The sequence below is a fragment of the Pongo pygmaeus genome, chromosome 7 (assembly GCF_028885625.2).
Source record: "Pongo pygmaeus isolate AG05252 chromosome 7, NHGRI_mPonPyg2-v2.0_pri, whole genome shotgun sequence".
Classification (NCBI taxonomy): Eukaryota; Metazoa; Chordata; class Mammalia; order Primates; family Hominidae; genus Pongo; species Pongo pygmaeus.
Window position 1 is genome coordinate 145,612,494 of NC_072380.2, and position 19,323 is coordinate 145,631,816.

The following is a 19,323-nucleotide window of genomic DNA, read 5'->3' on the forward strand; positions in this document are numbered from 1 at the left end:
CTATTTCCACCTAATAGCCCTCTGAGCTTAGGAAAATTACTTAACCTCTCTGAACATACGTTTCACCTTTGTGAAATGGAAATGACAGTAATAAAATCTATGTCGTAAGATTCCAGAGCAGGAGTTTGGAATCAAATGGTAGCATATATCCAGAACAGTTGAGATAGTCCCTAGCATACAGAAAGCAATCAATACATTTATTTTTCTTATAACAAATATTGGCAGTTATGTAAGGTGAAATGAGAAGAAAGAAAATGGAGTAAAAGTTTCCTGAAGGAGGGTGCCTATCCAATGTAAGAAAACCACCTTGCAGTAGCCTGGCCTGGAGAATGTACTGGAAGGTAGGTAATCCAGGAGGCATCAGAATACTAAGATAACCATGGCAGAAATCTAAACAGGAGGTGATGGTGGCCTGAATGAAGAAAATAGCTATGGGAAGAAAGACAAGAGGAACAATTCAAAATAATTTTAGGAAGTAGATTCATTTGGTCTTCACATTTGTGGTGGAAACAATAAACTTCTCACCAAATACACTGTACCTGGACACACAACTGAACTACATCTTTCTTCTCCCTTGCCATTAGGTGTGGTCATGAGTCTAAGGTCTCCTCAGCGGAATGTGAGCAGAAGCGATCTGTGCCATTTATGGGCTGGAGGTTTGGGGGAAGTAGGTGTTCCTTCAGCTCACATTCTTTCTACTTTTACCAGTTGGCTCCAGGCAAATTCCACCATGGCACAGCCTCTACAAGGCTCGCATGTTTAGTAGATGCATATGATGAAAGAAATCCGGGTCTCCGAGTCTCTGCTTCAAGGTGGGTCACCAGTTAAGCTAGAACACTCATGCTGGACAGTTACATGAGCAAGAAATAAAATCTGGGCCCGGCACAGTGGCTCACGCCTGTAACCCAGCACTTTGGGAGTTTGAGGCAGGTGGATCACAAGGTCAGGAGATCGAGACCATCCTGGCCAACATGGTGAAACCCCATCTCCACTAAAAATACAAAAATTAGCTGGACATGGTGGTGCATGCCTGTAATCCCAGCTACTTGGGAGGCTGAGGCAGTAGAATCGCTTGAACCAGGGAGTCAGAGGTTGCAGTGAGCAGAGATAGCGCCACTGTACTCCAGCCTGGCGAAAGAGCAAGACTCCATCTCAAAAAAAAAAAAAAAAAAGAAAAGAAAAGAAAAAGAAATAAAATCTGGTTTGTTTGAATCATTACATATTTAGATCTATAGGTTACTACCTATACCATCTTATCCTGACCGACTGACTAAAAGGGATGTATGAATAAAAAGGTCAAGTCTAGAGAGACTCACAACAGAGGATAAATGGTGCTTCTTTTCAATGAAATTGAAATCATGTGAGAAACATTTTGAAAGAAAGGTGACCTTTTCTGTTTTGGACATACTGGGTTTGAGATGCCTATAGGAAATCCCTCCCTCACTCATCAACAAGGGTAGAATATATTTCCCTGACCCTTATTACAACTTGCCCATATAAGTTGAATTGACCAATGAGATGGTAGCAGATTGATGCACATGGAGGCTTAAAATGTATCTGCTGTTGGGGTATGTCCTCTTGCATTTATGTAATTACAATGGAAAGAACATTTTCCTGTAGTCCAATGGTCTCAAGGGAATGACCTATATAATGCATACTTGATTCCAACTGAAGCCAACCTCAACCTAGTTCAGACTAAACCAACCTACTCCAACTGACTTTCAAACATGTGTGGACTTATTGTTTTATATCATCAAGATTTGACAGTTACTTGTTACACAGCTTTATTGTGTCAATAGCTGACTGATACAGTCAGCATATAGGTGGTTTTGAAGCAAAAGAAAATGAATGTGATTATCCCAGTTTACCAATGCAAAGTGAACTCATCCATCTTCTTTCCTCAGACATGCCAGTCCTTTCTTTCTGATCTTGGTAAATGGTCCTACCATACATCCAGTTGACAGAACCCGAGTCCTAAGATTCATGTAAGTGTTCTTCCTTTGCTGGACCTCCCACATCTTTGGATGATGAAGATTCCACCCCTTTACCATTCTTTTTATCTATTTCCCCACCATTACTCTTTCATCATTGCTACCACAACTTGCTTTTAACCTGTGGATACCTTGCCTTCATTTTTCCCATTGTACTCACTGTCTACTCACATATTCACACACATCCAACTGCCCATCCTTTCCATAGCAGTCACTATTATCTTTCTAAGAATACATCTGATAATTTATCAATGGCCCCTCTTTATCTATAGAGTGCTGCTCAAACTTCTTAGCCTTAAATTTAACCCCTTTCATCCAGACCCTGCTCCTGTGCTCAGTCTTCTTTCTTACAAAACACCCCTTCCCACCCTAAGTTTATTCCTACCAAACTATTTGCTATTCCCCAAGTTTTACCAGGGTCTCTCAGAACCCCAGGCCTATGCCATCTTTCCAGAAGTCCTCTTTCCTACTTTGATTTTAACTAACATCCTACATTTTTCAAGACTTAAATCAGCCACCACCACCACTAGTGAGTTTATTTTTACCTATTCCCCAAGTAAAATGGATCTCCTTTCTTTTATCCCTTCACTGTACCCTGACAGGTTTCTATCCTGGCACCCGTATTATTTCATTGCTTTAATTTGTTTTCATGCCGGCTATGCCCATTCCCTCTTACCCTTTGTATTTCCACAGTCTGGAGCAATAATGGGCTCCTTATAAAAGACAGTTGGGTGAATAAATGAATGAGTGAACAATTAATGGATGGATTGACCTGTTGACAGGTTCCCCTCTTACCCTTTGTATTTCCACAGTCTGGAGCAATAATGGCCTCCTTATAAAAGACAGTTGAGTGAATAAATGAATGAATGAACAATTAATGGATGGATTGGATTTCAGATTTCTTTCTGTAATATGCCCTACTTACCTAACTAAGTTCTCTTTGTACATAACACTGGTCTGGGATGGGTTCAGAGTTATGTTGCCATCTTTGTTGCACAGGAAGCTGTCTTCAGTCCAAATATAGTAGCCATTGGTGAGGAGTCTGGGACTTCGGCGACAGGTATAGTGGGAGCCTGTCAGGGGATCTATGGAGCGGCATTCAAAAGAATGGTCACCATCCAGGGAATCACAGGTGAAACTAAGAAGGAAAAGGGAAAGCACTTTAAATCTCTATTCAGTACATCCAGTCCCAAATAAACCATGTCTCATCACTGTGAAGGAAAATAACATCTTTGCATCCATGACTGTCAATTACTTCTGCAACCATTAGGAATGTCACTCTTAACCTTCTGGGCTCCATCTCCTCACCTATGACAGCATTGAACTACATAAACTTTAGCGCTTCTTTCTGTTTTAAACTTCGGTGAAAACACGATGGCTAATCACTTTCCTCACCATATGATGAACCTATGTTTGATGTTAGACTGTTGTATTTTTCTGGATGGGATGTTGGAAGCTCAAAATCCCCTCTACTCGCTTACTTTGAATAGCCCTTCAGTTGCCAGATCTTTAATCTTGTCACTGTAATAGACACATTATAACTATGTAGCCATCGGAAACAGGGTGAACATGCGGTCAAAATGATCATTTTTGGCCTTTGCAAATTTCCCTCCAGGTTGGCTGTACACATGGACACATGGATACCTTCCCTGATTTGGTATCCAGGGAAGCCTCATAATTCCTTGAGTAAATCTATATGTGTCTTAGTTTTAAAAAACTATCACATTGAGTTGGGCATGGTGGCATGTGCCTATAGTCCCAGCTACTCAGAAGGCTAAGGCAGGAGGATCCCTCTAGCCCAGGAAGTTTGAAGCTGCAGTGTGCTATTCATGCCTGTGAATAGCCACTGTGCTCCAGCCTGGGCACCATAGCAAAGACCCTGTATCTAAAGGAAGGAATAAGAGAGAGAGAAAAAAAGAGGGAAAGAGAGAAGGGAAGAAAGGAAGAAGGGAAGGAAGGAAGGAAGGAATCACATGGCCCTATAATTGAAAGGCAACCAAATGATTATGAAAATGTTTCATAAATGTAACATTTCTTGAGTTGAGGTTTGGTGGAAGCCTGGTGACAATAGTAATAGAGCCATATTGGAGAAAATAATATGTTATGTGTTCTTTCTTCAAAACTGCTTGTTTTTTCCCCTCTTTTCTGACTTAAAAATTATTTTTCTTTGTCCTAAACCCCAACTAATCTCACTGTGATTTTTGTGTATGTATGTCCGCCTCAGTAATTATTTTATACATTACTGGAGGGCAGACACTGTGAGCCTAAAAAATGTTCAGTATGTAAATAAACTCAGTGCCAGTTACTGAATGAAATCACATGACAGGCTATGGAAATCTGGTAAAACCTATGAAAATATATATTGTCTGAATATATTTGAATTCTTGGGGTGGTTTTGTGTCCATCAATTAATAGCACTGATAGTATAATAGCTCTCATGTGCTCTTTACCTTGATGTTTTCAGTAATTTCTACATATTATGTATTCCACTTAATTGCATAAATTGGGACCATATGCTTCCAGAAAACCACAGATTCTAAGAATCAGAAGGAGTTTTGGCGGTCATGTCTGCAGCCCCACCAAATTCTGCTTGTCCCATCTGCTGTATTTCCGATAAACATTGTCCCGTCTCTGCATGCACACCTTCAGTAAGAAGGACCCCACACTTACTAAGCACCCCCACAACCCTTCACTGAACAAATATGGACTGTAGCATAGCGGACAAAACAGGGAATTTGAAGTCAATCCCCCTCTAAGCCCATAATTCCAACTCTGTCATTGCTTAGGTGAGTAACATTAATCCAGTCACTTAGCCTCTTAGACTGTTTCCTTATCTGTAAAATGAGAAAAAAAATCTCCACTATCGGGTTATCTTAATAATTAAATAATGAAATAAATGGTCTGTGCTTAGCACCTAGTATGGGCTTAATAAATGTTCACTTCCTCCCTTCTTTTCTTTCCCTTCCTTTTCTGTTCCTTCTATCTTCCATATGAGATCTATTCAGCTATTTAAAGAGAGTTTCCATGTCCTCCCTGGGTCCTCGCTTCTCCATACTAAAAGTCCTCCAGTTCATTTAATTAATCTTTATATGACATGATGTAGATTTGATCCCTTAGCTATCATAGTTTGATGGCTTTTCTCTGAGTATTCTTCACTTTTTAGAGTTCCTCTTAAATATCATGCCAACCATAGAACCCAGTCCGTTAGGTGTGTCTGCCCAAGGGATACAGGGACTATCACCTCCCTCATTATAGAATCCATGTCTTTAGCAATGAAGCTTAAGTGACATTAGCTTGATTCTTTTTTTTTCCCTCCAGTTGCCAACATATTATCACACTATTAAATAGACTATCAAGTCTACGGCCATACCACCCTGAACGTGCCTGATCTCATCTAAATAAACTATCGATTTCTAGTCTTTTTCCTGTATATTTAGATGTACCTTTCCTCGCTTAGACTTTTGGACCAATTTTATACTACAAGGTCAATATGTAATTAAGACTTCACAGATAGAGCTAGGTTTATACCCTTGGTTTCAATCCTGGCTCTACCTCTTGCTGATTATTCTCTCCAAGGCTTAGTTTTTTTTTGTTTTTTGTTTTTTGTTTTTCTAACAAATATGAATCTGTGCAGTAAAGATCACCCAAAATAAACCGCATAGATTTCTATAAATATTTAATGTCATAATTTAATGGAGGTTGTTAATGCCTGTGCGTTCCATTGCCTAAGGGTGGTAAGCTAAATATGTTGACTACTATTTGAATGGCTATTCAGTTTGTGCTGTTAGAATTTTAAGGGATTCTGATTATGTTACACAATACTTTTAATATATTTACATGATGCCATACAAATATGTTGTATTTGGAATCTATATGTCCTCAGTCAGAATCATTGATGAAAATATTGAATAGTACGGGTAGAAATCTGAGACTTTGGAAACATCAAAAGGGACTATTTCCAGACATGCACTGACCCACTTTAACAGCACACTTTGGTTCTTTTTACCCCTATTAATAAGTGCAAAAATGGAGGCTCCAGTAAGTTAAGTTCATTGTTCAATAACTGAGGGCTTACAAGTTGGAGAGGCAAGGTAAAAATCTACATCTTTTTTTCTCCTACTCTAGTGCTCTTTCTTCTACATCCTTTTGCTTCCATGAGAATTAATGGGGCAACTATATGGTGCTGGACACTTACGAGGTTTCAGAGTTCTGGACCTGTATTTCTATCTGCACTCCAATTTCCAAGGCTTCAACATTCAACAGTTATCAACTGTAGCCTCCCTATTCCCCTGGCATCTTTCCTTTATAATGCCCCTACCTTTATCTATCCTCTCTTGGTTGTAAACAAAATGAAGACACTCTTCCAACACCTGGATCATAGTTTAAAAAAAAGGACCCTTCTGAACAATATCAAACCTTTAGAGCAGATAACAAAATTATCTCTAGATCTTGACTCTTGCTTCATTCTGCTCTAATAAACTTAGTAGCGGATTCTTTTTTAGCAGGTCCTTTCCAATTGGTTTCTAAAGTCCAATCCCACAGCAGAGCCCAGCAACAAGCCCGACTGCCCAAAGACAAAGCCCTTTCTTTTCTTGTGAGGTTACTGACTAGGCCTTAGAAGAGCCTAAATCATGCCTCCTAGGATAGGACAAAGACTGGTTGGTGAAAGGACAAATATCATTAGGACCATTAAAAAATGTTAGATAATTACACACTGATAGATTACAAAATGTCTCTCATCTTTCTACACATCCGCCTCATGCTCTACTGAATTTCTGATATTTTTACATCTAAAAGCTTATATACAATGAATATATGCACTCAGCCCTGTAATAAAATACTGTTTCAAATTAATATGAGTTATTGAACACTTAGCATGAGCCTGGCCCCCTACTTTGCCCTTTATCTACTCTTCACAAATCTCTAAAAGCTAAGTATCATTATTATCCTCATCATATAGCAGGAAAAAATGATTTACAAAAACAGCGAATTACTTGGATATTTTACATAGCTAGTAAGTGGCAGAACTATGATATGAACCCTAGCCTATCGGACTCTAAAACATGGATTCTTTCCACATGTGCCTCTGTTCATATTGATTCATTTGGTAGTATCAGGAGGCCTACAATTTACAAGAAGGAGCAGGTCCTAAAATGAATATATGATCTCTTTATGCTATAGGCACATTTCACGATGCTAGGGTAAACATCAACTGATGTCTGTATAAGGCATAAGAGACAGTCAGAGAGTCATTAAAAAAAGAAAGAAAAAAGACTTCCTTGTAGTACTTCAGGAAAATGGTAGACTGCACATGTTTTGGTAGAGCATAAAATTTGGCCATTGGTATAGAATTCTGTTGCTCTTGTAAAACAAGATAGGGAAGCATATTTAAAAAGACATCAGATTGAGAAAAAGTAACCATTCATCAGTATTCAATAGTTTCACCACTCACCAGAGAAACAATTCACAACTGCCCATATATTGACACTAACATATATTTTATATATATATATATATATTCATCATTCTATTAGGCAAGTTTTTATTTAGTATATACATGGCACCAAAAAGAAATAACCTTTCAAAACTAGATGATAGCTAAAATAATAATTTCAAACCAATAATACGACAAAGCAAGACATACAGGAAAATAATAATAATAATAATATAATTATTATTATTATTATTTTGAGACTCACTCTGTTGCCCAGGCTGGAGTGCAGTGGTGCAGTCTTGGCTCACTGCAACCTCTGCCTCCCAGGTTCAAGTGATTCTCCCACCTCAGCCTCCCGAGTAGCTGGGATTACAGGCACACACCACCATGCCCGGCTAATTTTTGTATTTTTAGTAGAGACAAGGTTTCACCATGTTTTACCCAAGCTGGTCTCAAATTCCTGACCTCAAGTGATCCATCCACCCACTTCGGCCTCCGAAAGTACTGGGATTACAGGCGTGAGCCACCATGCCCAGCAAAGAATAATTTTTTTTTTTTTTAGACAAGTCTCACTCTGTTGCCCAGGTTGGAGTGCGGTGGCGCAATCTCGGCTCACTGCAAGCTCTGCCTCCCGGGTTCACGTCATTCTCCTGCCTCAGCCTCTCAAGTAGCTGGGACTACAGGGGCCCGCCACCACGCCGCGCTGATTTTTTTATTTTTATTTTATTTTTATTTTTAGTGGAGACGGGGTTTCACCGTGTTAGCCAGGGTGGTCTCCATCTCCTGATCTCGTGATCTGCCCGCCTCGGCCTCCCAAAGTGCTGGGATTACAGGCGTGAGCCACCACGCCGGGCCAGAATGATTACTTTTTAAAAGAAGCCCCATAGTATACCTTGGGAAAATGCACGTGGGAGACAGCTCTCCAGCATATTCTCTTTCCAACCTGGAAGAGCCTGCATAAACAAATGAGAGAGAAATAAGAGAGAAATGTGTCATACCTGATCAACAGTTATATATGTTGATACATGTATCAATATGTATAATTGCAAACAGTGGAGGCATGTAAGAAGATGGGAATAGCTGATGTCCCAGCTTCAGCAGGAAGACTCCAGTAGTGCAGGTACCCTTATCATCAGGGCTCTACCGGAAGCAAGACATAAACTAGAGGCTTCTATCTTCTGTTCCTTTTCCTACATAACACTCTAGAAGTTCCGGGCGCAGTGGCTCACTCCTGTAATCTCAGAATTTGGGAGGCCGAGGCGGGCAGATCACGAAGTCAGAAGATCTAGGCCATCCTGGCTAACACGGTGACACCCCGTCTCTACTAAAATATATAAAAAATTAGCCGGGCGTGGTGGTGGGCGCCTGTAGTCCCAGCTACTCGGGAGGCTGATGCAGGAGAATGGCGTGAACCTGGGAGGCAGAGCTTGCAGCGAGCTGAGATCACGCCACTGCACTCCAGCCTGGGAGACAGCAAGACTCTCTCACAAAAAAAAAAAAAAAAAAAAAAAAATTCCTTAGTGCAGAATGAGGCAATAATAAATCATTAGCATCAAACTGAGCTCATATAAGGATGGGAAAAAACGTCTTGTGTGAAGCAGGAGAAAACCCAAATCAATTACCCAATGTGTTGGTTACTGCAGCTTACTCAGTAATCTGAGGAATTCAATCATTGTTCTAGACTGTCCGTCATTAGTGCATATTAAGACACTTCTACTGTAAAATAATGAGCAAAAGACATTAGTGGGGAAGAAATAAAGTTTTGTTTTGTTTTATATAAAATTTTCCAATGTATAAAGACTGTGAGTATTCTTAATTATAGAAACATCATCCATTCGTTCATTCCAGTTTAACCAAAGGCGTGGCAACAGACTTTACTTGGAGAAAGTTGGAGTTGATTAATATTCTAAACTCTAAAGCAGAATTTTATCGTGTGCAGAGATGGTGTCAATAGTCCTAACAGACAAGCTTAGTGAAATTTGATTCCATTATGGACAATTAGTATCTAGGACAAAGAAAGGAATTTAGACTTTCAGATTGGACTGGTTGATTTGTAAAGACAAAACTGTGGGTGTGTGAGGGAGAGTTAGAAGTGGGGTTTTGGGAGAAAATATCAAGAGGAAGGAAGAAACTTGAAACCACTACCGTTTTAACAGCGCCCTTATTTTCTGCAAGTAGCTATCAAAATCATTCAGCATTTTTTATACACAAACAGTTTTGCATCTTAATAGTAGCTGATAAACAATCTCCTTTCACATTTATGCACAGGCATCTAAAAAAAACGGTGATTTTTTTTCTACTAGAAGGAAAAATACCACATTTCTTTCAAGGAAAAAAATGAAGTCAAAATCATTGCCAAAGTGAACACTGGCATTTAAGAAGCACAAGCTACTGACAGATGGTTAATGGTCTGAGTATCAGCAAAATCAAAGCAAGGAAATTGCTAAAAGGAGTCTAATCGTTCAAAAGATAATTGCGTATCACAGTTCTTCTACATTTACTTGCTACTGGTGTTGACATCAGTTGAGATATTCGGTACATCTTGGGAAGGCCGCTTGCTCAAACTTCACAGATTCTCTGCAAAAGACGTTAAAAAAAGGTGGACTGTATATTAAAAATAGAAAAATTATGCCAAAACAGATGGCATCTACTAATTGCACTAGTCAGATTTGTTTACTGAAATAATGCAGAGATACAGAATTGAAGGTAGGAGACCAGATTGAAGACACAACTTCTCTAAAGTTTTGTCTGCCTCTATGACTTTGAACGTTTTCCATTGCCTCACTCAATGCATCTCAATAACCTTTTTCTGTAGATAAGAACCACACTTTATTTGGAAAATCTAGACTTAAAAAGGTTGATTTGTAATCCAAAGGAAATAATGAAAGTGAGGTATGTGATTAAGAAACCTTAATAAAATGACTGGTTCTAACAGTCATTAAGCCCCAGAACAAACTTACGTGTATTTTAATCATCTGACACAAAACAACTTCATTATCAAGTTTCAAACGGTGCTTGGAGATTGGTGTCTGTCTTTTGCCCAACAACTTGAACCACTGACAGGTAGTCATAGAGAGTGTTTTTTAATAGTTTTTATCAGCCTGGACATTCCTAAACAGCATAAGTAACATTGCACTAAAGATAGCATACCACTGGGAAGATTTTAGAACTTAGTTCTCATGAAGACATAATTTAATTTCTCAATTATGAATTTAAAACATATCAAAGTATGTAAATTATGCAAACTTTGATCATTTACTGTTCATCAGATAGAACCAACTTTTGTTGACTATGAAACTTTGTATATAATATCACTATCCTAATCGCTTTATAAGGTAGGAGTAAATTCTTTTCTGATTCACCACCTATGGCCACATTTTGTAACATGAGAACTAGTAATGGATTGTTTTTGTAGCTGTAATACAATCAATCAAACCAGGCTAATTCTACAGCTTCAAGTTGAATATTTCAATAAATTATAAACAAACCCTATTAGAAAATTTAAACCTATTATATTATAAAATATAAACCTATTATAGAGACCTGTAAAGATGTCAGGAGAACTTTCTGGCCTTCCTTGGAAGATCTCTAAATCAAAGCACACATTTACAAATTTCATTTGTTGGGGATATAAAATAATCCCAATGTAATGTAATATATTAGTATGTTACTTGTTCTTTTCATTTTTGATCAATATTGTATGGATACGCCCAGCCCAAATTACCTTATTTTAGTGTTCCCCAAGTATTAAGCTTAATTTTAAGCCTATAAATCCTGCAGCAAAAGCAAGGTCTTATTGCTCTGTCTCACAAGTGCTTAGAAGAATCTACAGCAGTACACTGACATTCAATAGAAAATTAGTAACAGTAGAAAAAAAAGCCCTTCAGTTACAAATCTAAAACTTTTCAAGAAACAGAATCTGCCAGCTCCATCAAAGCAACACATCTATTCTGAAAAATAATGTGTGTGTACGTGTTCCTTCCAAAGGGAGTTCCCAGCCTCTTCTTCCAATTGACAAAGGACAAAATTATTACTGAAATACGAAGCTTCCTGTGGTTGACAGTGGAAAAATTGAGGACTGAGCAGTTCCTTGGCTGAAAATGTCTGAATGTCAACAGGTGCAGAAGTGTCTTAATAAAGGGAATCCCACCCTACCTTTTTCTCACAGATGCCCATTCACATTGCTGTGCACAGGTGCTTGCAGGGAAGTTTTGTCTTCAGCAGCCTCTTGTTCTCTTGTCTGTTTCCTGGTATAAATGAGTGTATAGTTCTTGGGAAAGTCAGTCTTACAACTTCTCTTGTTTTCTTTTGAAAGCAGCCTGCGTAACCAGAGGCCAAGAAGCAGAATGAGGTCACACTTCCTGTTGGGCTCACATCAGTGGCATTCACACGGAGGAGTGTGCTGAAGATTTCAGAGAGTTTCCTGGGCCAGCGGCAGGAAATGTGCAGCGCATGTGTCAGGCCAGCTGGTTACACCCTGGTCACTGGAGGGGTGGTTTTCTGAGCTAACTTGTCACCTTTGGCTGCGAGAACGTGAGAAAGACTCAGCGAACCAACATTTCTTGCTCATCATATGGCCACATTCAGTTATAAGTAGTGCAGAGTAGTGATCTTTGTCCAAATCACTTAAATTTATTGAGGATAATGCACTGATGCTATTAAATTCAGAATACTATTAAATACCAAGAGCTTGATCTTATGAAAATTTCTATAGAGGCAATAGGTTTATCCAATGAAGGTTGGACTTCACAAAAAACTCTATAGATGGCATTTTACATTTACGTTATAGTAGAGCTCAAAGACTTGACGGTGTTTGTGGGTTCATACACATCTGTACTATTATAAGTGATAAAAGAGACGTACATTCAAATATATATTCCAGCAACATTGAGGTACCACTGCATAGTGGAAAGAGTATGGGTTCTAGGGTCACATAGACAGAAATTCAACCTGTCTACCATCCTAGCTGTGTGACCTCAGATTTGTGACTTACCCCTTTGAGTTGCAGTTTTCTCAATTATAAACATAAAAATGTATATGTCATATGATGGCTTGAAGAATTAAATGAAATAAAAGAAATGAGAAATAATTGAGTCCTCAGCACAGATGTGCAAGGTGTATTCTTTATTTGTTTTCTGTAAATCAAGTTCTCTTCTGAGGCACCAGTTGGTCAGGCTGGCAGAAAAGTTAATCTCATCCTTTCTTGGGGTTCCCTTTCCCCCTGAGGTTCTGCCACATGGCAAGATCTTCTGTAGAACATGTTCTAGGCAGCAGAAACTGTCAGGAGGAGGGCCCATCTAATTTCAAAGTTCTCTGTCTCTGGAACTTCATGTCTAATCTCCATCCCTTGAGTGTAGACTGAGGCTGCTGACATGTTCCTTGTAAATAAAGTAAGGCAAAGGTGCTGGGTTTTCACTACCATGATGAGGCTTCCTTCTTGTTGGATTCTATTACTTTCTTGCTTGCCCACTTTGATGAAGCAAACTGCCATGGTGGAGAAGCCCATGTCACAAGGAATCAAGAGTTGTCTCAAAAGCCAGTAAGGGTTGGATGCTCCATCCAACAGCCAGGAATCCAGCCAAAAACCAAGTGTGTGAGCTTGGAAGTGGATCCTTCTCCAGTTGAGCCTTGAGCTGACTGCAGCCCCATCTAATGCTTGATTGGAACTGGGAAAGACCCAGAAGCAGACAACCCAGGCTAGCCCTGCCCAGCTCCCTGGCCCACGCAAACTGGGAGGTGACAAATGGTGTTTCAAACCACCACGTTTTGAGGTAATCTGTTACACAGCAACAGGTAGCAGATGCATAGTCCTAACACAGGTCACTTCCTGAGCCATCTGTCATTGCTGACTATCTGCTGCTTTAGTGACTCTTGTAGAATATAGTCACATTTACTCAAGGCTACTTCTGGTCACATCTGCCTAGATTTACCAGACAGCTATTCTGCTCCACAGCTGTCTGGTATTCTCTTTACTGGAATCAACAGTTCTCTTCTTCTCCTTTTCCTGTTTTTCTTATCCCTCATCCTCCCCCTTCCAGCCTTGGCTTATCTCTTCTAGATCAGGGAGGAAAATCTTTCTAACTTATTCGAGACCCTCTGCTCTTCCTGTGCCCACAAATCCACTTTTCCAAACAGCTCACATCAGAAAGACTTTGGTCTAATTTTTTTTTTTTTTAAAGATCTGGCACATATTAGAACCTTGTTACTAATGATCGTAACAATTGCTAACTTTAAGAAGTGCTTACTATGTACCAGGCACTGTTCTAAGGCCTTTCCACATATCGACACATTAATTGTTATATCAATTCCATGGGAGATGCTGTATTATTATTCTAATTTTACAGAAGAGCAAATTGAGTTTAGAGAGTTGCCCAAATTCACATAGCCAGTATGTGATGAGTAAGTAGAGCTAGGATTCAAACCCTGGTGAGATGGCTCTCGAGTTTGCTTTCTTAACCTATAAGTGTAATGATCATATCCAACGTGTGTCAGCATTTCCTACAAACCAGGCACTGCACTAAACACTGTACATATGTAATCTTGTTTCAACCTCACATAGCCCTAGAAAATAAGTGCAATTATTATCCACATGCAGGACAGAGGTTTATAGAGTCTGCATAAATCTTTCAAAATTGCCAAGGGCCAGAACTAAATTCCAACCCTATGGTTCCCCTCTCAATCTTCTCTCTTGAGGCCCACTCATCTTCTTCTTGTTTCTCAAACACTAGACACGGGTCTACTTCAAGATCCTTGAGGTTAGTGTTCCCTCGCCCTAAGGGTCACAGGGCTTTCTTCCTCCCCTTCCTCAGCTCTTTGCTCCACTGCCTTGCTACTAATTAAGTTGCCCTCCACACCACTCCCTAGTCTCTTCCTGCTTTATTCTTCTCCTTAGCACTTTTTACCAAGGAATATATCACACAATTCATTCCTTGTAATAAGAAACATACTCCTCAGCCAGAACATAAGCATTAAAAGAGCAGAGAATATTGTCATTTTTCTTCATTTTAATAGCCCAAGTATAAAGAATAGTGCTTCCCATATAGTAGGTTATCAATTAATGTTTGTAGAATTAACAAATAAATTAATTACATCCAGGTAGACTTGCCTTTATTCTGCATGTTATAAATCAATGTTTCTAAAAGCATGTTCCACAGAATATTCAATTCTCCACTATTAATGGAGGTGATGCGTGTGGATGGGGAAAAGATGAGTGGCAAATTTAGGTACAAAAACTTCTAGAAAGCATAGGTCTCTAATAGAGGTCACTATAGAACCTTTTAAATGATATTCGGACTTGCTACTATACACAGGAAACATGGTCTCACCATCTGTCAAAATTATTTGCCTTGAGAATCTTTTGGTCACATAATATCTCCCAAGACCCCAGTTCCAGAGCTATGTGTTGCAAACGTTCATGTGCTATGAATCACAGAGGATCTTACAGAAGTAAGGGAATTGGAGACAGTGTTTCACATCAGCTGCCAGGTAAAGCCAAAACTGTTAGTCCCTAAGATACTCTTTGACAGGTGGAATGCTAAAGAACTCATGTTAGGAAATGCTGACATAAATTGATGAACTTGACAAATTCAATTTTAACATACTACAAGCAACAAACAAACATGTCTGCATGCTTGCTTAAATCCCTCATGTACACATTATCTCTCTTCCTACCCAGGCCTCATCCTGCTCTGGAACACTGTGTCCCATTAGATGGCAACATCTTCCACCCAATCACTCATGCCAGAAAACTGGGAGAAATTGTGACTCCTCTCCATGTAGCTTTTGAACACGGACTTGAAATCGTGATTCCTCTTCATGTAGCTCTTAGGCTTATCATCTCCACTCTCTGCTCTGGGGCTCCAGCTACATCAAATCAGTATGCATAAGCCATATAATAATAGCTATCAATAAGGTACATTACATAATGAAAAATATGAACTGGGAAGTTGTGTGTGTGTGTGTGTATTGCACTTGTTGGTGGACTTCCGTGCCAACATGCCAAAGTCACTTGGCCTCTCTCCAATACATTCCCCAAGCCATGGTCAGAATGACCTTTCCAATAGAATATCTGATTATGTCACTCCCCTGATTAAATCCATCAGTGCTTGCCCTTGCTCCTCTCTCCTGTCAAGTTCAAAATCCTCTTCAAGGCCTCCCAGGCCTGGTAGGGTCTGCACCTGACTATGTTTCAGCCTCGTTGTTCCCTCAACAGGCCCCATCTGTCTTTTAGAATTCAACCATGCTGGCTTCCTTTCAGCTTCTCTAGCTTTGCTCCACCTCAGGCCCTTGGAATGTGCTATTTTCTTCATCTCCCATCTCTTTCTGAAAGAGCTTTTTCTCTGAGCAGCCTCTCTGACCCTCCCAGACCAGGTTATGGATCCCATAGCTGTCTGCACTTTCCTTTCAGAGGATGCATCAGAATTGGAACTAATGAGCCAAGTTTCTGTCCATGTTGGTTCCTCCTGCTACACTGTGAGATCTCAGAGAATAAGGAGAATGCTTTCCTAGTTTGCTATTACAGTTTCTATCATCAGCATAGTAGGCACTTAATAATATGTGAATAAGATTTTTTATCATCCAAGTCTGGCTAGGTTCTCTGCCACACATAGCACACAAGGGCCAGAAGGAGATATATGGGCCAAAGCCTGGACAGGCTACTAATCTGGAAGGAGTTGGAAGCTAGCAATTTTATCATAACAGTTATGCCACAGTAAAAATCAACCTCCAAGTCTTAGTGGCATACAGCAGTAAACTTTCATTTTCCCACTTGATGGCTTTGTAATATGTTAACTTGGCTAATTGAAACTACATTTCCCAGAATTCCTTTTTTGTATGCTCCTGGTTAAGACAGGCCCTAAAAGCAACTTGTGCAAGATTTGGAAGATGAAAGTGGAGCTGAAGCTGTGTGTATTTTTGGAAGGTCCCCGCAAGTTAGACTTTGCGGCATCTCATGCACGTTTTCACAGACCTGCTGGCTTGATGTAAGGACTTGGCCCAAAGCTCCAGTCCCTGCAGATCACTTCCTTCCATTTCACAAGTCCTAGTAGAGGAGAGGGTGTGGCTCTACAGAAAGAATGCTAGCTTCTGTTTAGAGTATACCCTGCAATGAGGGTGGAGTCTCAGAGATAGGAAAAGGCCTATATGGCTTTTGGTGATAGACAGATGCGTGTTCCAGATGGTTCTTTGTGGATTCCAGTTTTCCCTGCTCTCCTCTGCTTCCTGTCCATCTTTTGATATTGACCACTGCCTTGTGATTTCAGGCTCAGCACCCCTCCTAAGAAACAGCCAAACTGAGCTCGCTTACCAGTGTCCGTGATTATACAAGGTTCAATCTCTATTTTACACAATTGCAATTCTGCATCATTCCTAGTGGTTCTGCTTCTCTACTTGAATCTAACACATCTTTTTATTATTATTATTATTATTACTATTATTATTATTATCTTTTGAGACAGTCTCGCTCTGTCACCCATGCTGGAGTGCAGTGGCACGATCTCGGCTCACTGCAGCCTTCGCCTCCCAGATTCAGGCGATTCTCCTGCCTCAGCCTCCTGAGTAGCTGGGATTACAGGCACCCTCCACCAGCTAATTTTTGTATCTTTTAGTACAGATGGGGTTTCACCGTGTTGGCCAGGCTGGTCTCCAGCTCCTGACCTCAGGTGATCCACCTGCCTCAGCCTCCTAAAATGCTGGGATTACAGACATGAGCCACTGCACCCTGCCGAATCTAACACATCTTGACCTGTGTTAACCGCAAGTTGGCTGTAGCTTTGCTCCTTGTGCCATCATTCCTGGAGGCAATACCCCTTGTGAGGGACTTCCCTTTCTTGCGGCAGAGGGAAGAGAACAGGAGAGCTGTCAGAAACACATAATGGCTTTTAAAGCTTTTCAGAGCTGACATCTGAAATTTTTACCCATATTTCCTTGGTCAAAGCACACCGCATGGTCAAGTTCAATGCCATCAGGATAGGGAAGTACACACCTCCGGGGGAAGCACTGTAAGTCATAGGGTGATGGGTAGATGTATAGCAGAAGTACACGGGGGGCGGGGGGAAAGGAAGAACTGGGAATTGTTGTATAATTTACTACAGCTCTCCACATTGGTCACAAATATTTAGATTCCTCCTTTTTACTTTAAAAAAAAAATGCTGTATTCAGCTAGGCACAGTGGCTTATGACTGTAATCCCAGCATCTTGGGAGGCCGAGGTAGGCGGATCACTTAAGCTCAGGAGTTCAAGACCAGCTTGGGCAACATGAGGAAACCTTGTCTCTACAAAGAATAGCCAGGTGTAGTGATTTAAGCCTGTGGTCGCGACTACTCAGGAGGCTGAGGCAGTAGGATCGTTTGAGCGAGGGAAGCAGAGGTGGCAATGAGCCAAGATTGCGTAGCCTAGCCTGGGCAACAGAGCAAGACTCTGTCTCAAAAAAAAAAAAAAAAAAATGCTGTTTTCACTTCATCTTTCCAGAGAACATGCCAAAATCTTATTTAATCATGGCAACAGACTTCCAGTCCAGAATCTCATAATAATCTGTATATCGATGTGGTTTTTCTTGATACAAAGACTTCTAAAACATCTTAGCCTGTATGTTCAACATTCAATATCAGAACAGAGATGGAGTAACTTCCATCAAAACTTCTCCTATTTAGCAAGAGAATAATGGGGCTATTCTGAAATGGAATGATCAGTTTGATCAGTTGTTACAAAAGCCTTGTACCCTGTGAGTAGAGAATGTTCCTTGATACAGCTCTGATTCTGCTCCTCAGGGGTAGTAACTTAGGCAATTGTGGCTCTTGTTTCTACCCTCTGGAAAGTAAAAGTATTCCTTTTCCATTACTCTCCTTGGCCTCCTCTGAAGATTAGAGAATATGCCTTTCTTGGGGGCTGAGCAACTTTCTCAACTTACTTTCTGCTTGTAGAAGTTAGCAAATGGAAAGATAACTTTGAAATTTTTAGTTGTCATAATCTCTTTGATACCAAGCTGGTACCTCTTTGACTGTACATTCTATTCTAAGAACATATCAACAACTTTTCATGCATTTGATTCCAGTCAGCTTCTTGTGTCAATATTCATGCTTATAATTGTTTTGAGACATACCTATCTCTTTGGTTTTTTTTTTTTTTTTTTTTTTTTTTTTTTTTTTTTTTAGATGGAGTCTTGCTCTGTTGCCAGGCTGGAGTGCAGTGGCGCGATCTCAGCTCACTGCAACCTCTGCCTCCCGGGCTCAAGCGATTCCCCTGCCTCAGCCTCCCAAGTAGCTGGGACTACAGGTGTGCACCACCATGCCCAGCTAATTTTTTGTATTTTAGTAGAGATGGGGTTTCACACCATGTTGGTCAGGATGGTCTCGATCTCCTGACCTCATGATCTGCCCGCCTTGGCCTCCCAAAGTGCTGGGATTACAGGTGTGAGCCACCACGCCTGGCCTAGCTCTTCGTTTTTAACTGCTAGCAGCTTGAGCTTATTGGACAACCTGTTGCTTAGGCATCTGTCCTGTGTCGGGTGAATAATTCATGGGCACGTCTTTGAAGAACTTTCAAACTCTTTGGCTTTATGAGAAAAAGATTATGTTGGCGGTATGAGTTGTGATGAGATTACGAGATCACAATGCCATTAAGGAATTATGTTACTTACACGTAATATGGGGGTAGGGATGGGGATTATATATATGAGTATTTAGAGAATATGACAATAATTAAATTATAAGTGATGTACTAAGAAAGGACGTAGAAATCAGAAAAGTGGCAAACCAGGCTAGATTTGATTTATTTAAACTGGCTCACCTCAATTCCCTTGTAATAACACTGGAATAGTTCACGTCCAGATAGTGATAGAAGAATGAGATTTTGGATGCTTTGTCCTGCTTTTTAGAATCTACAATTTCTACATCGTTAAAT

General features: G+C 40.1%; 1 protein-coding gene across 7 annotated transcripts in view; it reads right to left on the reverse strand.

Annotated features, from left to right (window-relative positions):
• The window catches only part of TMEM71 (transmembrane protein 71), a 66,148-nt gene that overhangs the window by 37,770 nt on the left and 9,055 nt on the right, over positions 1-19,323 (reverse strand). For 3 of the 7 annotated variants that reach the window (XM_054497797.2, XM_054497795.2, XM_063669092.1), the window contains exons 1-4: positions 11,581-11,793; positions 9,927-10,002; positions 8,318-8,378; positions 2,917-3,129 (exon numbers count right to left, since the gene is read on the reverse strand). In XM_054497797.2, coding sequence (XP_054353772.2) covers positions 2,917-3,129; positions 8,318-8,378; positions 9,927-9,966 — 314 coding nt within the window. In that variant the 5' untranslated portion in view covers positions 9,967-10,002; positions 11,581-11,793. Of the gene's footprint in view, positions 1-2,916; positions 3,130-8,317; positions 8,379-9,920; positions 10,003-11,580; positions 11,794-19,323 lie in introns of those variants that run through there. The other 4 variants (XM_063669094.1, XM_063669093.1, XM_054497798.2 and 1 more) reach the window with 2 other exon arrangements.